At 48.0% G+C, this 23,403-nt stretch overlaps 1 protein-coding gene across 1 annotated transcript; it reads right to left on the bottom strand.

Annotated features, from left to right (window-relative positions):
* Nucleotides 1-20,930: 20,930 nt before the first annotated feature.
* Nucleotides 20,931-22,107, bottom strand: LOC123181019 (uncharacterized). The gene is made up of 2 exons (XM_044593230.1): nucleotides 21,553-22,107; nucleotides 20,931-21,463 (listed from the first exon to the last, which is right to left on the bottom strand). The coding sequence occupies exons 1-2, from the start codon at nucleotides 21,748-21,750 to the stop codon at nucleotides 21,275-21,277; spliced, it is 387 nt and encodes a 128-aa protein (XP_044449165.1). The 5' UTR covers nucleotides 21,751-22,107; the 3' UTR covers nucleotides 20,931-21,274.
* Nucleotides 22,108-23,403: the final 1,296 nt, after the last annotated feature.

Below are 23,403 nucleotides of genomic sequence, written 5' to 3'. Positions count from 1 at the left end.
GAAGTCGACATGCATTTCGCGGCGACCCTCACGGTGACCCCATCCAGCGAGCCTGCCGAGGTGCCTGTTGACGGGCAGACCAACGGGGTTCTCAATGCCTAGATAATTCGTGCAGTAGGAGATGCACTCTTCGGTCAGAAAGCCCCTGGCTATGCTTCCTTCTGGACGTGACATGTTGCGGACGTATCCTTTGATGACACCATTCATCCTTTCGAACGGCATCATGCTGTGCAGGAACGTCGGCCCGAGTTGGATGATATCCTCCAGTATATGGACCAGCAGATGCACCATAACGTTGAAGAATGCGGGCGGGAAGTACATCTCAAGCTCGCATAGTATCACCACGATCTCTTCCTGTAGCCTTCTGAGTTGCCTCACGCCAATCGACTTCCGAGAGATGACGTCAAAGAAGTTGCATAGGCCAAATAGCGTTTCACGGACGTGCGCGTCCATGATCCCACAGATTGCAACTGGAAGTATCTGCGTCATCAGCACGTGACAGTCGTGAGACTTCATCCCGCTGAACTTCTGCTTCGCTGGGTCTAGGTATCTGCTTATCTTCCCCGCGTAACCATAAGGAAGTTTTACTCCTAGGAGGCAGGTGAAAAACTGCTCGATCTCCTCCTGACTTAGAGTGAAGCACGCGGGAGGGTAGTCATTTCCGGTCTTCTTGGCCTTTTTGCCTTTGCGACGACTTTCTGTGTCCTGCTTCGCCTCATCAACATCATCATCATCATCATATATAGCGTGAAGCTCCTGCCTGATGCCCATTGATTTCAAGTCTGCCCTTGCTTTCGGCCCATCTTTGGTCCTCTCTGGCATGTTGAGCAGGGTACCAAGCAGACTCTCGCACACGTTCTTCGTGATATGCATGACATCAAGGCTGTGAGGCACACGGTGGATCTTCCAGTACGGAAAGTCCCAGAAAACAGACCTCGTTTTCCATACCTTCAGCAGCGGCTCTGGTGCCTTTCGCTTCTTTCCCGGCTCTGGCGCCTTTTGCTTCTTTCCCGGCAGTGGGCAGTCTTTCCAATTTTTCAACAGCTTGTCTATTTCCACGCCGCTCCTCGTACACGGGCGTTTTCGGGGTTCGGTTTCACCATCGAACAGATCCTTGCGTTTCCTCCACGGGTCATTGTCGCGAAGCCACCTTCGATGTCCCATGAACACGGTTTTCGAAGACCCGGGATCTCTATCTAGCTGGCGATATGTTGTGTCATCCATGCACCTTACGCATCCAGAAAATCCGTGGACTACCTGCCCCGCAAGATATCCATAACCGAGATAGTCGTGCACCGTCGTGAGCAGTGCGGCTCTCATAGGGAAATATTCTTTCTCTGCGGCATCCCACGTATTGGCTGGCGTTTTCCACAGCGTGTCAAGCTCCTCTTTCATCAGCCCTAGATACAGATTGATGTCGTTCCCTGGTTGTTTCGGCCCTTCAATTAGCATACTCATGTGAATGTACTTCCTCTTCATGCACAACCAGGGGGGAAGGTTGTACATCCACACAAACACAGGCCAGGTGCTATGTGTGCTTCTCTGGCTGCCAAACGGATTGACTCCGTCGGTGCTCGCGCCCAGCACGATGTTCCTTGGATCGTTCCCAAATTCTGGGTATTCAAAGTTCAACACTTGCCACTGGCTCGCATCCTTAGGGTGACTCAGCATCTTGTCTTTTTTATCTATCTCCGGATCATTTGTGCCATCTTCTCGCTTCTTCTCCTCCCTATCCGCGTGCCAACGCAGGAGCTTTGCTACCTTAGGATCCGCGAAATACCGCTGCAGACAAGGAGTGATCGGAAAGTACCACACCACTTTTCGAGGAGCTTTCTTCCTCTTCTTGTATCGAGTGACACCGCACACCGGACATATGGTAGACTCCGCGTGCTCGTCCCGATAAATGATGCAATTGTTCATGCACACATGGTATTTCACGTGCGGTAAATCCAGAGGACACACGATTTTCTTCGCCTCCTCGAAACTGGTCGGGCACTTGTTCCCCTTGGGAAGACGTTCGTGCCAGAATGACATGTTCTCGTCGAAGCATGCGTCGGTCATTTTGTGTTTTACCTTCATCTCCAGAGCCATGAGCGTTACTTTCAGGCGGGTATCCTCGGGCCTGCATCCTTCATACAATGGAGTAACCGCGTCTAACTCAAGTTGATCCATCTTGGCTTTCTCTCGGGCGGCAGCTCTTGCGTTATCCGTCTGCTTGAGAAGCAGCTCTTGAATATGAGGGTCCTGCACCCAGCCCATCGATGGTCCAGCGTCGTCTGCTCCGCCGGCATCATCATCATGTCCTGCATCTTCTACATGATGACTGTGTACAGCATCACCGTCGTGATCATCTCCTGGGGATTCTTCGTCTTCTCGCCCCCCCCCCCGAGCTGCGGTGGTTGTCTTGCTTCCCTTCCTCATTTCTTGCCCGGCCCCCATGGACGACTTCGTAGTCATCTTCATCACCTTGCCACCGATAGCCATCCATGAAACCACGCAAGAGCATGTGGTCCCGCACCTGCCCGGAATCCGGGTCCGCAATAAGGCTATTCAGCTTGCATCTTCGACACGGACATCTTATCTCCGTCTCATTCTTTTGAAGCATCTCGGCCTTCGCGGACCTCAAAAACCTATTCACGATGCCTTCACTACTAGGAAAAGGGCTATAGATGGAATTGACACTAATGGCGCACCAGATATGTGGTGCGCCATTAGTATATACTAATGGCGCACCACCCTCTGATGCGCCATTAGTGTTGAAACTACTAATAGCGCACCCTGCCCACTGTGCGCCATTAGTACCAATTTTTTTTGAACTAGTGCGCCTGTCCAAACATACTAATGGCGCATCCTCTGGTGGTGCGCCATTACTAGTTGTAACTAGTAATGGCGCACCAGCCAGAAGGTGCGCCACTAATGTTATTTTTTTTATTATTGTTTTTATTCCTTTTTTTGCAAAAGTACTAATGGCGCACCACCAGGGGGTGCGCCATTAGTAACCTGGATTACTAATGGCGCATTTGTTGTTGGTGCGCCATTAGTAAGTGGGCAGCAACAAGATATTTTGGACAGCCTCTCCTCCCACACTCACTTTCTCCCCACTTCATTCTCTCCACCGCCTCCTCCTTGTCTCGGGTGCCTCCTCTTTTTCACCTCATTTCCACCATAGATTCATTCAAATTAAGTGGTTAAGTTACCTTGTTTTGCTAGGTAAGTAAGGGGGGAAGCTATATTTATGTTGTTCTCCCTACAAACAATGTGCACATGCACTTTTTATGGCCTAGCTAGATCTATGTATGTTCGTGGTGTTGCATATGTGTTTGTGTTTGGAGGTGTACCAGTATTTGAAATGCGATAGTTGCCAATATTTTGCCGGAATGTTGATTCATTTCCGTTTCGGCGAGAATTTTGGCATTAAGCATTCTTTTTGGTCCTATTTTTAGGGAAAGTCATGCCAAATTTTTTCTTGGTTCTAAAATATCGTTTTGCTCTACCCCGCAGGCGACCATGGTCCGCACGATGACCGAAGGCATCGTGAATAGGTTTTTGAGGTCCGCGAAGGCCGAGATGCTTCAAAAGAACGAGACGGAGATAAGATGTCCGTGTCGAAGATGCAAGCTGAATAGCCTTATTGCGGACCCGGATTCCGGGCAGGTGCGGGACCACCTGCTCTTGCGTGGTTTCATGGATGGCTATCGGTGGCAAGGTGATGAAGATGACTACGAAGTCGTCCATGGGGGCCGGGCAAGAAATGAGGAAGGGCAGCAAGACAACCACCGCGACTCGGGGGGGCGAGAAGACGAAGAATCCCCAGGAGATGATCACGACGGTGATGCTGTACACAGTCATCATGTAGAAGATGCAGGACATGATGATGATGCCGGCGGAGCAGACGACGCTGGACCATCGATGGGCTGGGTGCAGGACCCTCATATTCAAGAGCTGCTTCTCAAGCAGACGGATAACGCAAGAGCTGCCGCCCGAGAGAAAGCCAAGATGGATCAATTTGAGTTAGACGCGGTTACTCCATTGTATGAAGGATGCAGGCCCGAGGATACCCGCCTGAAAGTAACGCTCATGGCTCTGGAGATGAAGGTAAAACACAAAATGACCGACGCATGCTTCGACGAGAACATGTCATTCTGGCACGAACGTCTTCCCAAGGGGAACAAGTGCCCGACCAGTTTCGAGGAGGCGAAGAAAATCGTGTGTCCTCTGGATTTACCGCACGTGAAATACCATGTGTGCATGAACAATTGCATCATTTATCGGGACGAGCACGCGGAGTCTACCATATGTCCGGTGTGCGGTGTCACTCGATACAAGAAGAGGAAGAAAGCTCCTCGAAAAGTGGTGTGGTACTTTCCGCTCACTCCTCGTCTGCAGCGGTATTTCGCGGATCCTAAGGTAGCAAAGCTCCTGCGTTGGCACGCGGATAGGGAGGAGAAGAAGCGAGAAGATGACGCAAATGATCCGGAGATAGATAAAAAAGACAAGATGCTGAGTCACCCTAAGGATGCGAGCCAGTGGCAAGCGTTGAACTTCGAATACCCAGAATTTGGGAACGATCCAAGGAACATCGTGCTGGGCGCGAGCACCGATGGAGTCAATCCGTTTGGCAGCCAGAGAAGCACACATAGCACCTGGCCTGTGTTTGTGTGGATGTACAACCTTCCCCCCTGGTTGTGCATGAAGAGGAAGTACATTCACATGAGTATGATAATTGAAGGGCCGAAACAACCAGGGAACGACATCAATCTGTATCTGGGGCTGCTGAAAGAGGAGCTTGACACGCTGTGGAAAATGCCAGCCAATACGTGGGACGCCGCAGAGAAAGAATATTTCCCTATGAGAGCCGCACTGCTCACGACGGTGCACGACTATCTCGGTTACGGATATCTTGCGGGGCAGGTAGTCCACGGATTTTCTGGATGCGTAAGGTGCATGGATGACACAACGTATCGCCAGCTAGATAGAGATCCCGGGTCTTCGAAAACCGTGTTCATGGGACATCGAAGGTGGCTTCGCGATGATGACCCGTGGAGGAAATGCAAGGATCTGTTCGATGGTGAAAGCGAACCCCGAAGACGCCCGTGTACGAGGAGCGGCGAGGAAATAGACAAGCTGTTGAAAAATTGGAAAGACTGCCCACTGCCGGGAAAGAAGCAAAAGGCGCCAGAGCCGGGAAAGAAGCGAAAGGCGCCAGAGCCGCTGCTGAAGGTATGGAAAACGAGGTCTGTTTTCTGGGACTTGCCGTACTGGAAGATCCACCGTGTGCCTCACAGCCTTGATGTCATGCATATCACGAAGAACGTGTGCGAGAGTCTTCTTGGTACCCTGCTCAACATGCCAGAGAGGACCAAAGATGGGCCGAAAGCAAGGGCAGACTTGAAATCAATGGGCATCAGGCAGGAGCTTCACGCTATATATGATGATGATGATGATGATGATGATGATGATGATGATGATGATGATGAGGCGAAGCAGGACACAGAAAGTCGTCGCAAAGGCAAAAAGGCCAAGAAGACCGGAAATGACTACCCTCCCGCGTGCTTCACTCTAAGTCAGGAGGAGATCGAGCAGTTTTTCACCTGCCTCCTAGGAGTAAAACTTCCTTACGGTTACGCGGGGAAGATAAGCAGATACCTAGACCCAGCGAAGCAGAAGTTCAGTGGGATGAAGTCTCACGACTGTCACGTGCTGATGACGCTGATACTTCCAGTTGCAATCCGTGGGATCATGGACGCGCACGTCCGTGAAACGCTATTTGGCCTATGCAACTTCTTCGATGTCATCTCTCGGAAGTCGATTGACGTGAGGCAACTCAGAAGGCTACAGGAAGAGATCGTGGTGATACTATGCGAGCTTGAGATGTACTTCCCACCCGCATTCTTCGACGTTATGGTGCATCTGCTGGTCCATATAGTGGAGGATATCATCCAACTCGGGCCGACGTTCCTGCACAGCATGATGCCGTTCGAAAGGATGAATGGTGTCATCAAAGGATACGTTCGCAACATGTCACGTCCAGAAGGAAGCATAGCCAGGGGCTTTCTGACCGAAGAGTGCATCTCCTACTGCACGAATTATCTAGGCATCGAGAACCCCGTTGGTCTGCCCGTCAACAGGCACCTCGGCAGGCTCGCTGGATGGGGACACCGTGAGGGTCGCCGCGAAATGCATGTCGACTTCGAGGGTCGACTCGCCGACTTTGAAAGAGCAAACCTAGTCGCGCTACAACACATAGACATGGTCGATCCTTGGGTGGTAGAGCACAAAACCTTTATTAAGAAGACGTACAATGACCGAGGCCAACAGAGGACGGACGGAGATACACTCAAAGAGCACAACTCATGTTTCACGCGTTGGTTCAAGCAGAAGCTTCTGTCGTACCCTTTACATGAGGATTCTTCCGCGGAAGAACAACTCATATTTGCCTTGTCACAGGGCGCCGAGCACAACCTGATGACCTATGAGGCGTACGATATCAACGGCTACACATTCTACACCGAGGCCAAGGACATGAAGAGCGATGGTTATCAGAACTCCGGGGTAACGATGGAATCCTACACCGGTAACGACAAGGACAGATACTACGGAAGGATCGAGGAGATCTGGGAGCTGAGCTACGCTGGAGAGAAGGTCCCGATGTTCCGTGTCAGATGGGCCAAGAACGTCATAAAAGAAGACCGGTATTTCACCACCATGGTTATACCCGAAGCCAAATCCAAGACCGCGGGCGCAAACGTCACCGCGAAAAATGAGCCATGGGTACTGGCTTCCCAAGTGGACCAATGCTTCTTCATTACCGACCCGCCAAAGCCCAGTCGTGTTGTCGTGAGGAGAGGCAAAAGGAAGATCATCAGAATGGATGGAGTAGCCAATGAGCAAGACTTCGACAAGTACGGCGACCCGAGGATCGAACACGACGACGATGATGAAGTAGCAGCATACACCACAAGAAGAAGCAGGACCACCCTTCCTAAAGGACGTCCGTTCCACAGAAGAACTCCATTTGCGAAAAAGAAGGGCAAGAAGATTGTGAATAGATAGCTAGCTAAGATCGATTGTATTTAAATCGTAGCCTTCATTTCTCGATTGTATTTCATGGGTACTTTTTGAACTATCATGAATATTTTTAAATTTCATGGACACTCGATCTTGATCCCCCTCCATCTCGATCGCTATCCCACCTCGCCAGATCCGGTCCCCCTCGCCGCCGAGCACCCCCCCAGTCCACCGGCCGCCGCCGCCGACCCCCCGCACCCTCGATTCCCCTACTCAACCGCCGCCGCCGACCCCCCGCACCCCGCGCACCGTCTTTTAAAAAAAATAAGTATCAAACAGCTTTTTAAATGCTACTGTCTTATAAAAAAATATTACTGTTATTATTTAAACAAGTTTGAACATATTTAAACACAAATAAGTATGAAACAGCTTTTTAAATGCTAAAAGAAATTTGTGGAGCCTGGGAGTCGAACCCAGGACCTCCTGGTGTGAGAACTGATTGCTGACCAGTCGACCTAGTAGAGGGGACTTGATGTGGATCAGTTCTGGTGGTACATAACCTGTTGGCTCGAGTTGAAATAAACAAAATACTAATGGCGCACCACGGTGAGGTGCGCCATTAGTATGGACATGCTAATGGCGCACCACGGTGAGGTGCGCCATTAGTATTGTGCCCGATCCCCCCTTCCCTCTCCCCCTTCGCCCGATCCCCCCTTTCCCTCTCCCCCTCGCCAGTTCCCTCTCCCTCTCGATCCACCGCCGCTGCCGCCGCTGCCCTGACCCTCCCCTCGCCCTCGCCCTCGCCCTCTCTCTCCCTCACCCTCTCCTCGCCTTCCCTCTCCCTCGCCCTCTCCCTCGCCCTAGATCCCCTTCCCCTCTCCTCTCCCGACGCCGCTGCCCCGCCGCCTCGACGCTGCCCCGCCGCCCCGACGCCGCCTCGACGCCGCCCCGCCGCCCCGACGCCGCCTCGACCCCGCCCCGACGCCGCTGCCCCGGGTCGGTCAGCCAGCCTCGTCTCCACCGTCACCGGCGACAGCTTAGCCCGACTACAAACGTGGTACGCTCTTCCTCCTCTTCTGTTCTTCCCCTTTTCTCTGGGCACATGGTCATTGAGTAAAATCTGAGTAGATTAGGCCATAAATTGGATTACGAGCACAGTTTAGTCAAGAAAATGCTTCGGGGCCAATGTTCATTCAATTCTTCAGATAAACAGGGCATGTATTCAGTTTTTTTCTCATAAGGAGAGCAGATTTTCATCACTTGCACTTACACAGAGTTAATGTAAATGTTTTGCACAATAACGTAGCATGTATCTTCAGTTTTTGCACTTAAAAAAGCCAATCTTCAGTTTGTCCACTTCAAAATATTATAAACTCTAAAAGAACCACATGTTAGTACAGAACTTATACAAGGATCGTCACACAACCCTTATGCGCATCATGGAATCAGTGGCTTTCTCAAGGTAGTTTCTGTGAAAACACATAGCGGAGAAAAGGAAATTTTGCGTGGTGCTAAGTCTAGATTATCATGATTGTGCATCTGCAAAAATTTATAACTGTGAGTGCAATCTGTACCTAACAAGCAAGATAGATAAGATTTCAAATGCACAAATAAGAAATTGCAACACAACTGCAGATTTCAAGAAGTGCAATTTCATCAAATTTAGTATTAGATAGTAGATACTGACAGTCTGACAGTTATATACCAATTTTCTTCTAAAAAATACCTCATGGTTTTGATGATTGTACTCACAAAGAAAAAGCAGGCATTATTAGATATGAAATCTGGAAATCTTTTCAGTTCTATTTTTGTAATGACAGGAAATATTGTGGTCACTTTTCTCATCCCTTTTAACATGATGTAGTGTAACAGAACATATCTGCATAGAAACCATATACGATAACAAGCCATTAAGCCCTTTGAGAAGAAGACCTTGTTCATATTAAACAGCCACAAAGTTGAACAACAACAGATAAGGTAAAGCCTCAGATGAAAGTAAACATAGAGGATCAACAGAAGGTTCCAGTCTGCAGATTCCACCAATTCCAATGGTTCTTTCCTTCCACTGTCCAAATTTCAGTGAAACGTCTCCACCTTCGACACAACAGTGATTCTCAAAATTGACTACGCAGACCCCAAACATGATGCTCCTACTCTTTTCATAGAGACAAGGACATTAGCAACAACGTAGTGGCTTTTCTCCGGGTGTTGGAGAAAGCATAGATGATCCTTCCATTTACAGTAGCAAGGACAATTTTACAACAAGACGATACCACTAGGGCAGGTTCCTTGAATCCTCAACATGACAGAAACAACCTTCTACTTTGAAGCCTCCTCTTTTGATCAGATTCAAATCATCACCCTTTCCAGCGGCAGCAGTAGTAACTAGCACTAGAATCACATTGTTCCGCACTTCTTCTTGTTGTGTTTGCTGCTGGGTAGAAGAAGCTTTGGTGGGCTGCTGCTTGTCTTGGTTCTCATCGAAACAACCCAGCTACGCGAAATCCTCGATCGACTTGACATGAACCTGCAAAGGAAAGACAATATTAATAAATCACAACTCTACTAGATTGTTAAGTTGGGTGGGATGTAAAAGCTAATCTTCTTCTAAGTGCAATATACTTAGTGCTGCTATATGAGTGTATAAATATTTGTTGCTATATAAATGTGAACAAAATTCGTGCTTGTATATGATATTCTGCCATGAAGAAAGAATAGATAGTGTGGGCCTGACCTTGTTTAATTTCTGCAATTCTTGTATATGATATTCTTTGGTGTGTATTGCATTCTCATCGTGGTTTTGATCACAGAACAAGAAGGGAAAGGGCGACTGAAGTACCTACTGCAGCAGACAGAAGTATTTGCCCACTTTGCAGAAGGAAGCCAGGCTAAAGAGAAGAAGCCACGTGGAAGGTGATTCTTGGTTATGTTTTTTTAAAAGCAATCCTTGGTTATGTTAGTGCCACTATATAGTACTTTACTATGAACACCCATCTTGGATGACCAATAGAAATTGCAGCCACATGTGCACCGATCTAATTTGAAACATCAATGAAAATTGAAAAAAATTACTCTCATAGCACTACTTCTATTTGCATTTCCCAAACATATGGTTCTGTCCATCCTCATTTCCTGTCTTCCCTAATAACCATCATTAAGTTATAGGTTTGTTGTGTGCCTGTGCTATTCCCTGTCAGTAATTGATTTCAGAAACTGGCAAGCTTTGATAATGTAAGAGTTACTTACTTGCTAATTAGCCAAGCAGGCATGTATTACTTACTTGCTAAGAACTTTGATACTATTTGGATCAAAGTTAAATGAGCACATAGATGACAAAAAAAGTTCAGATTGTAAAATGTTCATTTTGCTGCTAGTGCCCATTTTGAGTAATTGCTTAGAGGGATGATCCTGTGTGAGCTGGTGGAGTGATTTGTTTTCTACATAAAGCTCTTTAGTCAGGCTGGTTTTCGTGAAATACACATGAAGCTTCACCAGCTCCTGTGGGTGTGGATCCATGTGACATGTGACATTGCATCCATGTCCACCTGGGATAATGATTTTGCAGGTACCCCGAGAGGCCCTTGAGTTTGCCGGAATGTCGATTAACTTCCGTTCCAGCAAATTCGGGTACTCCATATGTCCTATTTTCAGTAAAGGTCATGCTGAAATTTTTCGTGAATTTTAGCATGACTTTGCTAAAAATAGGACATATGGGGTACTTGTGACTAATGCATGGGCCGGGGTATCTTAGTAGTTAATTAAGTAGGATCAAGTGCCCCGGCGTACTTGTGACTAATGCATGGCTTTTAGGGTGCCTCGGTGTCGATAAAAACCGAAATGATGAAAGGTTAGGCTTTTAGGGTGCCTTGGCGTCGAAAAACCCTCAATGATAAAAGCTTAGATTTTAGGATGCCTCGGTGTCGACAAACCCTAAATGATGAGACCATGATCTTGTTCCTTGACAATAACCAACTTTTTGACCAAACTTTGTTTCTATTTAGAGAGAAACATGGCCCACAACGATGAGGCCGGGGGTTCGGGCGGCAAGGCATTCTGGGAGCTGTCCCAGGAGAAGGAGGAACAACCTCACTTGTATGAGGCCGCCGCCTTCCCCACCGATCCCTAGACCACGGATGGTGCCGCCGAGGATGACCACACTGATGCCACCACTGATGGTGCCGCCAAGGATGCCACCACTGATGATGGCGGCGCACACACAGATGGCAGCCAACCGAAGAGGCAACGGAAGGACCGGCGCCTGATCGTGCTCCGCACCCTCAAGGAGGAAGTTACTGAAGTGGACTCCAACGGGAATCCAACGGCGCCCGAACGAATAGTCAAGGGGTACTCGCTTCAGCTCGGGTGCATTGTCCGGAGCACCGTCTCGATCAACACCGAGAACCTGAGGCATCCTGACCGAGGGAATTTGCGCAACCTCCTCTTCACGAAGCTGCACGAATGATACAAGTTCCCCACTGAATTTGAAAACACAAGCCTCAAAGGGAATAAAGTGAACAATGCTGCCCTCACGAAGATGAGCAAGGCCCTGTCTACTTGGAAAAGCAATGTGAAGAGAATGATCGAGAAAGGTGAGAGTTGTCAGAAGATCAAGGAGAAAAATCCTTCGATCACTGAAGATGACTACAACGACTTCAAGATCAATTGCTCGAGCACCGCAAGCTCCCAGTCAAGTGAGTGGGGGAAACAAATGCGGGAGCTGAACATAGGGGAACACACACTCGGTCCCGGCGGTTATAGAGTGGCGGAGCCTATATGGGACAAGGAGGAGGCGGACCGTGCTGAGCAAGGCCTACCGCCCCTCTTCGATACATACGGTGACAAGCAGACCAGGAACTTTGTCAGGGCCCGGTACAAGAAGGACCCGAAAACAAAGGAGCTTACCACGGATCCGAAGACCAGGCAGCTTGAGCTTGTTCTGGTAAGGAATACACCCCCGCGTAATTAGCTCCATATGGTTGCATTCTAATTAATGAAGCCAAATTGCTAAATGGTTCACATTCCTTCCGCAGGCGACTGAAAGCAGTAGCGCGGGGTCGACTAAGAGCAACCCTTGGGACACCACTCTAAATAGGGGGTTGAATGTAATGAAGAACAAGGATAAGCTCAGTAAGCCGACGTCAGCTGGTCGTGTGGCCGGCAAAGGCTTGTCGATAAAATGGGGGTCATACTATACCGCTGGTGTGCGGAAGGAGAAAAAGACCAGCTCAGAAAGCCAGGCGCGAGAGGTTCAAGAACTCAAGGCACAGGTGGCGCGGATTCCGGAGATTGTCCAAGAGCAAGTGGAACAACGACTCGGAGCGACGATCACCGCCCTTGTGCCTACCTTGATCTCGGGGTTGAGTGCGTGGATTGCGGGCGGCCAACAGGGGCCGCCCCCGATTCCTAGCTTCACGGCCAGCAACTCGCATAATGCGATGGCGGGGCCATTGGTGCCTCCGGCGGAGGCGGCATTGGTGTCTCCGACGCCGGCACGGGAGCTTAATGCACCCGGGTGTACGCCGGCCGGCACCTCTTTAGCAAGCGGCCCCTCCGTCAACTGCACGCCCGCCGTTGGTGGTGCCTCGACATTAGCCGAGCTCGACGCCATCATCACGGTAACTAATGAAGCCTCTCTCGGCCGAGGACTTCATCTCCTTGCCTTTGACTGGGCATCCCTGACGCCCTACATGTTTTCGCAGGGCGCCGCCGACGTTCCGTGCACTCTCCTCCACTTCGTGAACAACGAGTTGGTCGATGTCGCCAAGGGAAAAATCGTTCAACCGGGCAACCCCTTGTTCCACGGTACCCAGATGCCACCCAACTTGTTTAGGGTTCAACTGGTTCGGGTGCTGCCAGGCTGCGACGACTTGTTACCTCCGATTCGACCCGTCGGGGCCGATGATGAAGACATGATGACCCTCAGCGCCTGCCTGAGCTGGCCCCTGCTTTGGCCGAAGAGCCAGATTCGTTTGGGGGCGGGGGACACCACCCTAAAGACAACACCGCCAGTCATGCCGGCGCCAAGTCAGCCCCATGGCAAGACCGCCGTAACGGTGCCGGACATCCCTATGCCACTGGATCCAAACATGCATATGGCACAGGATCAGAACGACGACGACGACGACGATGATACATTTGGCAATGTCGATCAGTACTTTGCCGAGCATGGGTACGATGGCGACTTCATGGGGCCTCCTTCTCAAGAACCAAACCCAACAAAAGACGTGTGCGATCTAGCTCGTACCGCGGAGAAGCCAAGTTGCAACAGGCGCCGTCTAGCATTCAGCTCTCAGGAGACGCCTCCAGCTGCCGACTTCACCGAGCCTCAGATAGGCGAGGTGCGAAATATTATCAGCCCCAACACACTCAAGAAGGAGGTCTGTGAGCAGAACTCGGTCCCATAACAGGAGAAGAAGAAGGCACGCAAAAGAAAGACTAAGAAGGGTGCGAGCCAGCCGGCACCGAGTACGATCCGTGCTCAGGGCGGGCCACCTTCACCGCAGGATATCTCGAGGAGGGTGCATGTGGCGGGTAGGGCGATGCTACCGACAAATATGCTCAATGCTGCAACCGGTGCTATGCGGAGTCTGCATGACAGTGTTCTTGCTTTGGAGAAGCGGCGTCTCAGAGAGAAGGATGTGGCATACCCGGTTTTCGCGGCCAAGGTGCCAGAGGGCAAGGGCTTTGTGGATAACTGCATCGAGCGTACGATCGTCCTGCGTTTTGATGACATCCACGCTATGTTGAACCTTCATCCGCTGCACTACACCTTCGTTCGGCTATTTTCGCTGAGTATGGAGATGCGGATCATTCGCGACAAGACCCCAGACATCGTGATAGTCGACCCCTTCTACATGCGTGCCAAGATCTTGGACAGCGCTGGGGACCGGCAAGTCGCGAGTTCTTACCTCGAAGGCGTCATTTTGGCAAGCCAAGATAAGGATAACTTCCTCGTGCCTTACTTTCCCGAGTAAGTCCTCCCCTCAACCGGCCCGTAACATATGAATTCTTACATTTCGATCGTTTTTCTTTTAACATTCCGTGTTTTCTGCAGTGACACACGTTGCACGCTCATCCTCCTAAGCCCCAAATATTCCATGGCCACGTATTTCGACCCGGACCGTTAGTCGAACGTAGACTACACAAATGTCAAGAAGGTTCTTGATGATGTTCTCCCCGGCTACGCCCAATCTGGAGGCACCTTCACCAGGCCTATTCGTAAGTACGGCAAGCACGTGTTCTCCCACAATACGACGTTCTGCTGCGTCAAGCAGCCGCCTGGCGGTCAGAAGGGTGCCTACTACGCCATCCATCACATGCGGGCGATCATACGGGACCATCATCAACTTCTGCTACCGAGTAAACTCAAAGATTGGGCCGCGAGCGTGTCGGCAATCCAGGACGCGGACCTCCGACAAGAATTCTTTCGCATCCAGTCGGAGTTTGCGGAAATCATCCATCAAGATGTCCTTCGTACCTCGGGGCAGTTCTACCTCAGAAATCAACCGTCCAACAGTGACATCGACACAATGCTACAAATGCAGGATGACAACGCCCGTTCTTTCATGACTCCCACGATAGACTGCGGCTTCATCCACGCTCCGGTCCCTTGAGTCGAGTTGTCTAGTTCTGAAACATCGATTGGCTCATGTTGTAATTAAACTTTAATGAACTTGTAGTATGTCTCTTTGGTTTCGAGAGTCGTTCAACTTAGATGTAATCGATGCTATTAATGTCTTGCTTTTCTCTTCTGATCGTTCTGTTGCATACTTATATATTGCTTATGTATTGTCTGTGAATTGGTACTAACGTTTCGTTTGGCTAGTGCATAGCGATGCCGACGTATGTCGTGTACAAGGGTAAGGTTCCCGGAGTCTACGATGACTGGGAGGAGTGTCGGAGACAGGTTCACCGATTCAGCGGTAATAGTTACAAAGGGTACACCACTAGGGCCGAGGCCGAATCTAGATACGCCCGCTATCTAGCGGGAGAGGGGAGGGAGCGTTGGAGGAACCGGATGAAGACGAGTTTCATCGTGATGATGCTCATCGTGATGACCGCAGCTCTCTTCTATGTGATGGTAGTTTAGATGATCGATATCGACTTGTAATGTGAAGACAGACTCGCTACTCGCGGTCTCGAGACTTGTAATATAATGTTCTATCTTTGTTCGGTCTTTTCAATTCGGAGATTAATATGATGAATTGTATTCGGAGACTAATATGATGAATTGTATTCAAAGACTAATCTTCTATTGTATTTGATGAATCTGTTGTTGATGTGTGCTGTCTATATTTTGTCAAACTATACATTTTGTAACCTGTGCAAAAAACAGAAAATAAAAAAATAAAAAAAACCTAATATTCATACTAATGGCGCATCACATGACAATGCGCCATTAGTATGACAGTGCATACTAATGGCGCATCACTGGGCAGTGTGCCATTAGTATGCCGCGGTTACTAATGGCGCATCAAGAGGTGGTGCGCCATTAGTATGCCAAAGCACCTGGGTATACATGGCCCCTGGGAGGCACACTAATGGCGCACCCTGGCCTATACTAATGGCGCACCCGAGGTGCGCCATTAGTATACCAGATACTAATGGCGCACCAGGTGGTGCGCCATTAGTAAAAATTACTAATGGCGTGCTATTAATGGCGCACCACAGATGCGCCACTAATAGCCATACTAGGTGCGCCATTAGTAGGGGTTTTTCTAGTAGTGCTTCGGTTATTGTGCGGACCATGGTCGCCTGCGGGGTAGAGCAAAACAGTATTTTAGAACCAAAAAAAATTTGGCATGACTTTCCCTAAAAATAGGACCAAAAAGAATGCTTGATGCCAAAATTCTCGCCGAAACGGAAATGAATCAACATTCCGACAAAATATTGGCAACTATCGCATTTCAAATACCGGTACACCTCCAAACACAAACACATATGCAACACCACAAACATATGCAACACCACGAACATACATAGATCTAGCTAGGCCATAAAAAGTGCATGTGCACATTGTTGTAGGGAGAACAACATAAATATAGCTTCCCCCCTTACTTACCTAGCAAAACAAGGTAACTTAACCACTTAATTTGAATGAATCTATGGTGGAAATGAGGTGAAAAAGAGGAGGCACCCGAGACAAGGAGGAGGCGGTGGAGAGAATGAAGTGGGGAGAAAGTGAGTGTGGGAGGAGAGGCTGTCCAAAATATCTTGTTGCTGCCCACTTACTAATGGCGCACCAGCAACAAATGCGCCATTAGTAATCCAGGTTACTAATGGCGCACCCCCTGTTGATGCGCCATTAGTAATTTTGCAAAAAAAAGGAATAAAAACAATAATAAAAAAATAACATTAGTGGGGCATCTTCTGGCTGGTGCGCCATTACTAGTTACAACTAGTAATGGCGCACCACCAGTGGATGCGCCATTAGTATGTTTGGACAGGCGCACTAGTTCAAAAAAATTTGGTACTAATGGCGCACCGTGAGCAGGGTGCGCCATTAGTAGTTTTAACACTAATGGCGCATCAGAAGGTGGTGCGCCATTAGTATATACTAATGGCGCACCACATGTCTGGTGCGCCATTAGTGTCAATTCCATCTATAGCCCTTTTCCTAGTAGTGTAGGGATGACGGCGGCTCCGCGGGGCGCAGGGTGGCGGCGACGACGACGACGACGGCGGCGGCGGCGACTACACCCGGTTCTACAGGCTCCTTGGCATGTAGAAGGCGGGCGGCGGCCACGGCGTAATAGGGCTAGGCATTGTTTGTATGTTTCTCCATTTTTGTACAAATTTTAATGAAAAATCGCCGAGTTTGTGCCAGATTCGCATCAGATCGCCGAGTTTGCGTGATTTTGGGGGCGACGACTGGGAACGCAATCGGCCCCACGCCGAAAGCAAACGCCGGTTCGGCCCCAGACGTTGCTTTTTCGGTGTCCTAAAGGGCTGAACGGCTGAAGATGCTCTTACTACCTTGCAGATGACACCTATTTTTTATGGTTCACATTTGTCAAAAAACAATTCCGCATCTAAAAGGTAACAAAAGATCTCACTTTGCAACACATCAGGAGTCGAAGGACGTGGCATCTGTCACTCACTTGCCACATAAATGTCGGTGATTTGTGATTTTTGAGAAAACCGATAACATCATCATGTTATCCTATCTATAAATGTGGTGGTTTTGCAGAAACTCAATTCTGCTCTCGGACCCAAAAATAAATTTTTAAATGTAAAAAAAACAAGACAAATTTTTTATGTGTTCTTAGTCACATCCAAATGCTACCTGTAAATTTTGAGGCAAAAGTGTTAAGCATTTTGGCCTGTGCAAAAAAAAAACACCAAATGTCATCCCAAATTTGTTTTGCATGAAATTTGTCAGACATGCTTGTGACACCAAATGTCACCGACGAAACACAGGTGCTCCATTTAGCATGAAATTTGTCAAACATGCAACACCAAGATCAACAAAAAGAATCTGGATTTTTCTTACATTTTTATTTTGAATTGACTGTTCATCCAGCCAAAACGCCCCTGAGCAATTTAGTCCGGCAGGTGAAGCCATCAACCTGACTTTGCCTCTTTACTCCTCACCGCTCCCTCTCCGTCATAAATCTTGCTGCCCTATTCCTATTCCAGTGGCAGTGAGAAAGCGGAGCCTCAGCTCCGGGCTCCCTGCACTGCGCTCTCTATCCCCAACTTGACAGCTCACATTCTCCCCCCGAGGCCGAATCCCCTTTCTCCCGGTGCCTCACCAATTTCGATCGACGGCGCAAGGCGGCCGGCCGGAACCCAGTCGAGTCGAGCTCCTCCCGGCGCGGCCTTCAGCAGTGCGCGGCGCTCCAGCTCGTCTTCACCGTCCAGCCCGAAGAACATACAGGTATGGATAAAATCGTGTTGATCTCAACACATCCATGGCCGTAGCCCTTGCTTACTTTGCAGATCAGCGGATCTGAACCCCAACAAAAATAGCAGGACAGGAAAATTAGTCCGCTGAGGTGAAATGCCTGCAGCTTGTGATCTCCAACTCGCATTTCCTTTAGGTGCCATGCCAGGCTGAGTGTTGCAGAGTGATTTTCAGAAACAGAGCTGCCAGAATGTTCAGAAACCGCTGCTTTGCCTCCCGCAATACTACCTATAATCTCCTCCTACATTTGCCTAGAAATATGGCATTTGGCATAAATCACATTAGCATTCATTTTCCTCTCCCATATGTACCATCAAAAATTTAAATAGGCATACGAGTGTGGCTACAATTTCATTTGAGTCTCCCATAGAGTTGCTGCAAATTTAGGATGTCAGTGAGCACTCAGCAAGCCTTGTGAATAAGACGAAAAGTCAGCTTCCACCTCCAACCTTGCCCGTCTAAGTTATCTTTGCAAGTAACTGGACCTTTTCATGTGTAGGGTTTGCAAACTCGATCTCAGTTTACAAGAATATAAAGGAAGCTTTTTGACATAACCAGAATGAGCACACATAACATCGTTTTCGTTCAGCCATAGTTTCCTGCCATCGTTTTCGTTTCTGTTTATTGACAAAATTTCTTATCCAAGAAGCTTGGGTTTGTATTTTCTCTTTTGTTGTATAGTGGTTTTGTCCCTTTGATCTGTTTTTTTTTATGGTGGTATCTAGCTTGCCTATTATGTTTGTACTCTCACAGTAGCAATGTCATGTGCAAGATCTGAAGTGTTGTTGTCGGCTTTTCTCGTAGGAAAACTAGTATTTTGTTTCTGTACAATGTCGTTGGCTTATAATTGATAGCAATTTCTATTTTTTGTTGTTGCTTTCGTGTGCAGGATCTGAAGTATCAACCTCTTTAATATTCCTTCTCCCGGCAGCAGCACACTTCGTCGGTTTTGTCCCGCTCGGCACTCTCCTCCCAGGCTCCCACCTAGTGGTCAGCTCTTCTCGAATGTTGTTGGCCATGCTTTTGCTATTACTTATTTTCTTTTACCTAGCTTGTAGTGATTTTCCTCTCTAATGAAAGGTCTATAAGCTGTATGGTTTGATATTACATTTGTGTCTTGCGAATACGACAATAATCAATAAAGAGTAAAAATGCTACTCATATATCTAGTGCTAACCACACTTGAATAGACATTAATTTCTTTTAGCAAGAAAATTTCAATTTTCAAACTTCAATCTTTTGTGACCACATTAACTTCAATCTTTTAGCAAGATTGAAGGAACATTCCATGGTTGATGATGAAGCTGGTTTGCGAGGGTCTTGACTTGGAAAATGGTGCTAATTATGAATTTGTATCTATGGTTTAATATACTCATTTATAACTCCGAAGTGTCCTTCAATTTTGACATTTTGTAGTTCTAAAAAGGAAATCTGACATTTTATTTTATTTTGAAGTGTGTTTAAACCCTGGTTAAGAACTTGTAGTGATGTATTTGTGTTTATTCATGTAAAATGCTTTTTCAAATTCTATGTGAAATAGATGGTTTTGAAATTCTGTTCACTGATGTATGTGGAAAACCAGTGCCAGTTTGATTCTGTGATGTAATCTGATTACTAAAAGCAAATGCTCCTGTTACACCACGATCCCACCGCTACCTGATTCCATTACCAGTCCCGTTACCTTGTGTTGTACCAAACACCTCCAAAGTGTTGCTATGTTGCGCACTCCGTACTTCCAATCAACAATATGCTTTGCAGATGCATTATGCTTTCAATCACTTGCTTTGCACTTCGCTTCAGCAGACTAATCCTACTCAACTATGACTTCCCTGCAGTTTGCCGGTGGAAAACCAAAGATGAAGCAGAGCAGCCTCGCGTGCGCGGCCATCGGTCTGCTCGTCGCGTTCGGATGGCTCGCAGCTGCTGGAGACTGCAGTCTTTCCCTCAAGTTCTGCGTCATGAGGGATTGCAAGACCAAAGGTGAGTTTTGGAAGTGGAAACCGGACTGCTTCTGCTGCGTCGTGCAGCCGGGCGTTCCGTGCTGGCACACGGTTAAGGAGTGCCAGGCAAATTGCCGGGCCTGCAGCCCCAAGTGCTAGCTAGGAGTTACATGTGTGATCATGTGTGTGTCTATGTCCAATGTTAGGAAAACCTGATGCTACGCCCTGTTTGCTGTTGCAACCCCTGTCTACGTGTGGTACTACGCCTGTTTGCTGCTGTACTGAGGTGCGAGGCTGGGTTTTGTGAGTTCCAATCTGCTTTGGTTTTGCCACACCCAAAGATGTATCATCTGTTTCCAAATGATAGATCTGAACTGCCCGGACTGCCGCACTACGGTGCCATATAGTCTGCCTCCAAGAGTCGAAGATGGAGAACGTCGACCCCTTTACGGCTGCTCGCCTTGGCGGATGAGACCCTTGCTGCCATATAGTCTGCCTCCAAGGTTGTATTCCTGTGGATGATCTGGAGCTCAAGGAGAAAAGTTCTTCACAAGGACATATACCAGACGCCGTTTGCTACTAATGCTTTCATCAACTCATTCATAGATGACTTACAGGCGATGAAGAAGCCATAAGTAGTGAGAGGGCCAAGCATCCTGCTAGGCAGAGCGGATGGGTTGCTCCACCGGAGAATATGAAGAAAATTAATGTTGATGCCGCCCTTGGAATGCTTCGGTGGGAGCTGTGGCCGCTGTGTGCAGGGATTTTCATGGAAATTACATGGGAGCTTCAACGATCACTTTTGTGGGAATCTTTGACCCAACCACACTAGATGCCCTTGTAGTTCGAGAAGCACAGGCTTTGGCCGATGATCTCTATGAGCGGAGAATCTATATTGCTTCATATTGCAAAGCTGTCATCAACGACATCAAGCAGAGAAGTGCGGCAAGTCATGGTGCGATTATTCAAGAAATTATAGATCGTTCTAGTCTTTTTACTAGTTGCTTTTTTAGTCATGAGTATTAGGAACTCGAATATCGGTGTTGGCCGTCATGTTTGGTTGGGCAACCCGGGAGATCTTACTTTCATCCATGTAAACATTGTGATGAGTTAAATAAAAGCTTCATGAGATTTTCTCAAGAAAAAAAACACAGAACAGGATTTGCCCTCGACATCGTTCAACATTTGAATGCCAATTTAACAGAGGTGAGTGTTTCCAATCACTCGAAACATGATACTAGTAATTAGGGAAAACGGAAAAAAAGAAACAGAATTTTTTCAAGCAACTGGGTAAACTGCAGGACAGTGGCTTCATTCAAGCAACTGAGACGCGATTGCAAGTTTGCACAGGACAATCCTTAGTTCGCAGAAATGTCTTCTTCTTGGCATCTTTCGTTTTCGCATGATATGGGTAGGTGGGTCACTCTGATGGCTGAATGGGCTTTCGGAGCCGCGGGCTCCTTCTCGGCTGGGGAGGTACTGATGCCATGGCGGCTGGAGTTGACGTCGTCGCGGCGCTGGTGGTGACACTCTTCTTTGGAATTGGAGGCAAGAGCACACTGCTTAGGGCATTGCGAGTATCCAGTGAAGCTCTTAGTAGCTTCAAAACCTGTTGCCAGAAAAAACAGCTGTTAAGAACATACAAAACTGGAAAAGGGGAGAAAACGATGTACTACTTTTCTTGCCTTGTTGACTTACCTGGGTTTTGTCAAGTGTTATCTCTTTCTCCACAAGCTCGCCCTTGGGAATCTTGGCTGCATGTATGGCTTGGAGACTCTTGGCCAGGGAGAAATCGACGATACGAAGATCATCAGTCACGATGAAGTTGATGGACCCTCCATTGACATAAGCCCTATAAGAAGCTTCATCTCCTCTTTTGGGGGATTTCGGATTCATCTCGTAAAGATACCTTGGAAAGTTATGGCATCTCCGAGGTAATTCTTCTACTTGGAGCACATTACTGCTGCACCCAAAGAAAGGGGCCAGCTTTGGGGATAGGAGTAAGCTTCTGCAGTCTTGTTTTACTCATCCTGCTCCATTTACACTTTTGTAGAGATTATCAAGACATCTATTTGGTGACAGTCGACTATAAGTCTTCATTATAGACCCAACAGGAATGCAAAGGAGGCCAAACAAAAGATCAACCAAGTCTTGTTTAACTTCCGCGTACAACACCGAGGAATTATCCTTCTTCTGAACAAGCTTTATCGTTATTGGTTTGAACTTGGGCTCAGCCTCAATTGCTTGTGGTGCGAACAGATTGTGAGGAAGCTGGGAAGAACTCACCCCATTGGGCGTTATAGCAGCATTGAAATATAGGCCAGTCAAAGGGTGCTTAGACAGCAGTGCTCTCCTAAGCAAGCCAATCATCTGGAAGGAATACAATGTAACTGTAAATGATAGGGGGGGGGGGGGGGGGGATCCCAATTTGCACTACAGAAGTATAGATCAATGTTTTAAATAGCGGACTGTCAGCTATAGCAGGGCTATATCTTTATTTTAGAACTTTTTCGAACAATTGTGCATGAATCCTATAGTTGGTCATTTAAAACTTTTGTACAGAACTACAGATACATCAAGATTCTAAACAAATTGGTGAAATTCAAATTATAAAATCTAATAAAAACGAAGCTAGAAAGACAGACCTTATTGGAATTGAGATGTAGCACCTCCTCCTTGATATTCAATTGTTCATGCAGCCCAAGCTTGTCCATCAGGGAGAACATGAGACTCGTAGAGGAAGGAGCAACATGAAGATCATCCGTGATGATGAACTTCGATCCACCTTTGGAAAAAAATCCCATCCGCAGTTTCTCCAGCAGCAACGAGAGAGCTTTGTGGCCACCTCCTAGTGTCACTAATGGTACTAGTACCACACCTGCATCGAATACCCCGTACTGTGCTGAAGTACCTTTCGCTGCAGCTCCCATAATAAAAGCAGACATATATTGCCGTCAGATCGGCGTCGTCAACTTTGACTCTAAGCCGGTCGCAGTGAAGTGCCGCGGCATTGACGGGACGAAGGAGCATGGCCTTGCACTCCTTGGTTTGGAAGTGATCTTCGCCGAGACTCTCCACGCTCCTGTACAGCTCGTCCAGGCACCCGATCTGAGACTGCTTGTTGAAGAGACGGACGATGGTGCCGAGAGGCAGCGTGAGGAAGCTGAAGAGGATGTCCACGAAGTCCTTGTCGGATTCGGCGAACAGCACCCTCTTCTTCTCCTTGTCAATGAACAGCTTCACGGCGACCGTTGGTCCGCCATTGCTCGACATGGCGTATGCAATGTGCTACAACTTCTGAAACTAAACTGATGCGCAGTTTAACTTTAGAGGATGCTTATGCAGCCCTTAAATATCCACCAAGGCCTGTTGAAGTGGCACGGTTTAATGGTCTCAAGGGTCTACACCAAGAGTCTTCGTACTGGAACGCTAGTATAAATGCTATAGTAATCTTTACTTTTCCCAACAGCAAGATGGTTGAGCTTCCCCGTACTAATTTATCAGACTTGAAGTGACAGGATTATAACGAGTCATGCAGAGGCCGTCTGT

Source organism: Triticum aestivum, chromosome 1A (assembly GCF_018294505.1).
Source record: "Triticum aestivum cultivar Chinese Spring chromosome 1A, IWGSC CS RefSeq v2.1, whole genome shotgun sequence".
Taxonomy (NCBI): domain Eukaryota; kingdom Viridiplantae; phylum Streptophyta; class Magnoliopsida; order Poales; family Poaceae; genus Triticum; species Triticum aestivum.
The sequence above is the reverse complement of the archived record's forward strand: the minus strand, read 5'-3'. Positions and strand labels throughout refer to the sequence as shown.

What these genes read in the sequence shown, in the direction of transcription:
- LOC123181019 (XM_044593230.1), bottom strand. Translation starts at nt 21,750, where the DNA reads ATGAATCCGAAATCCCCCAAAAGAGGAGATGAAGCTTCTTATAGGGCT. An exon ending in TAACACTTGACAAAACCCAG is followed by an intron (nt 21,464 to 21,552) that starts GTAAGTCAACAA and finishes TTCTGGCAACAG; the next exon opens with GTTTTGAAGCTACTAAGAGC.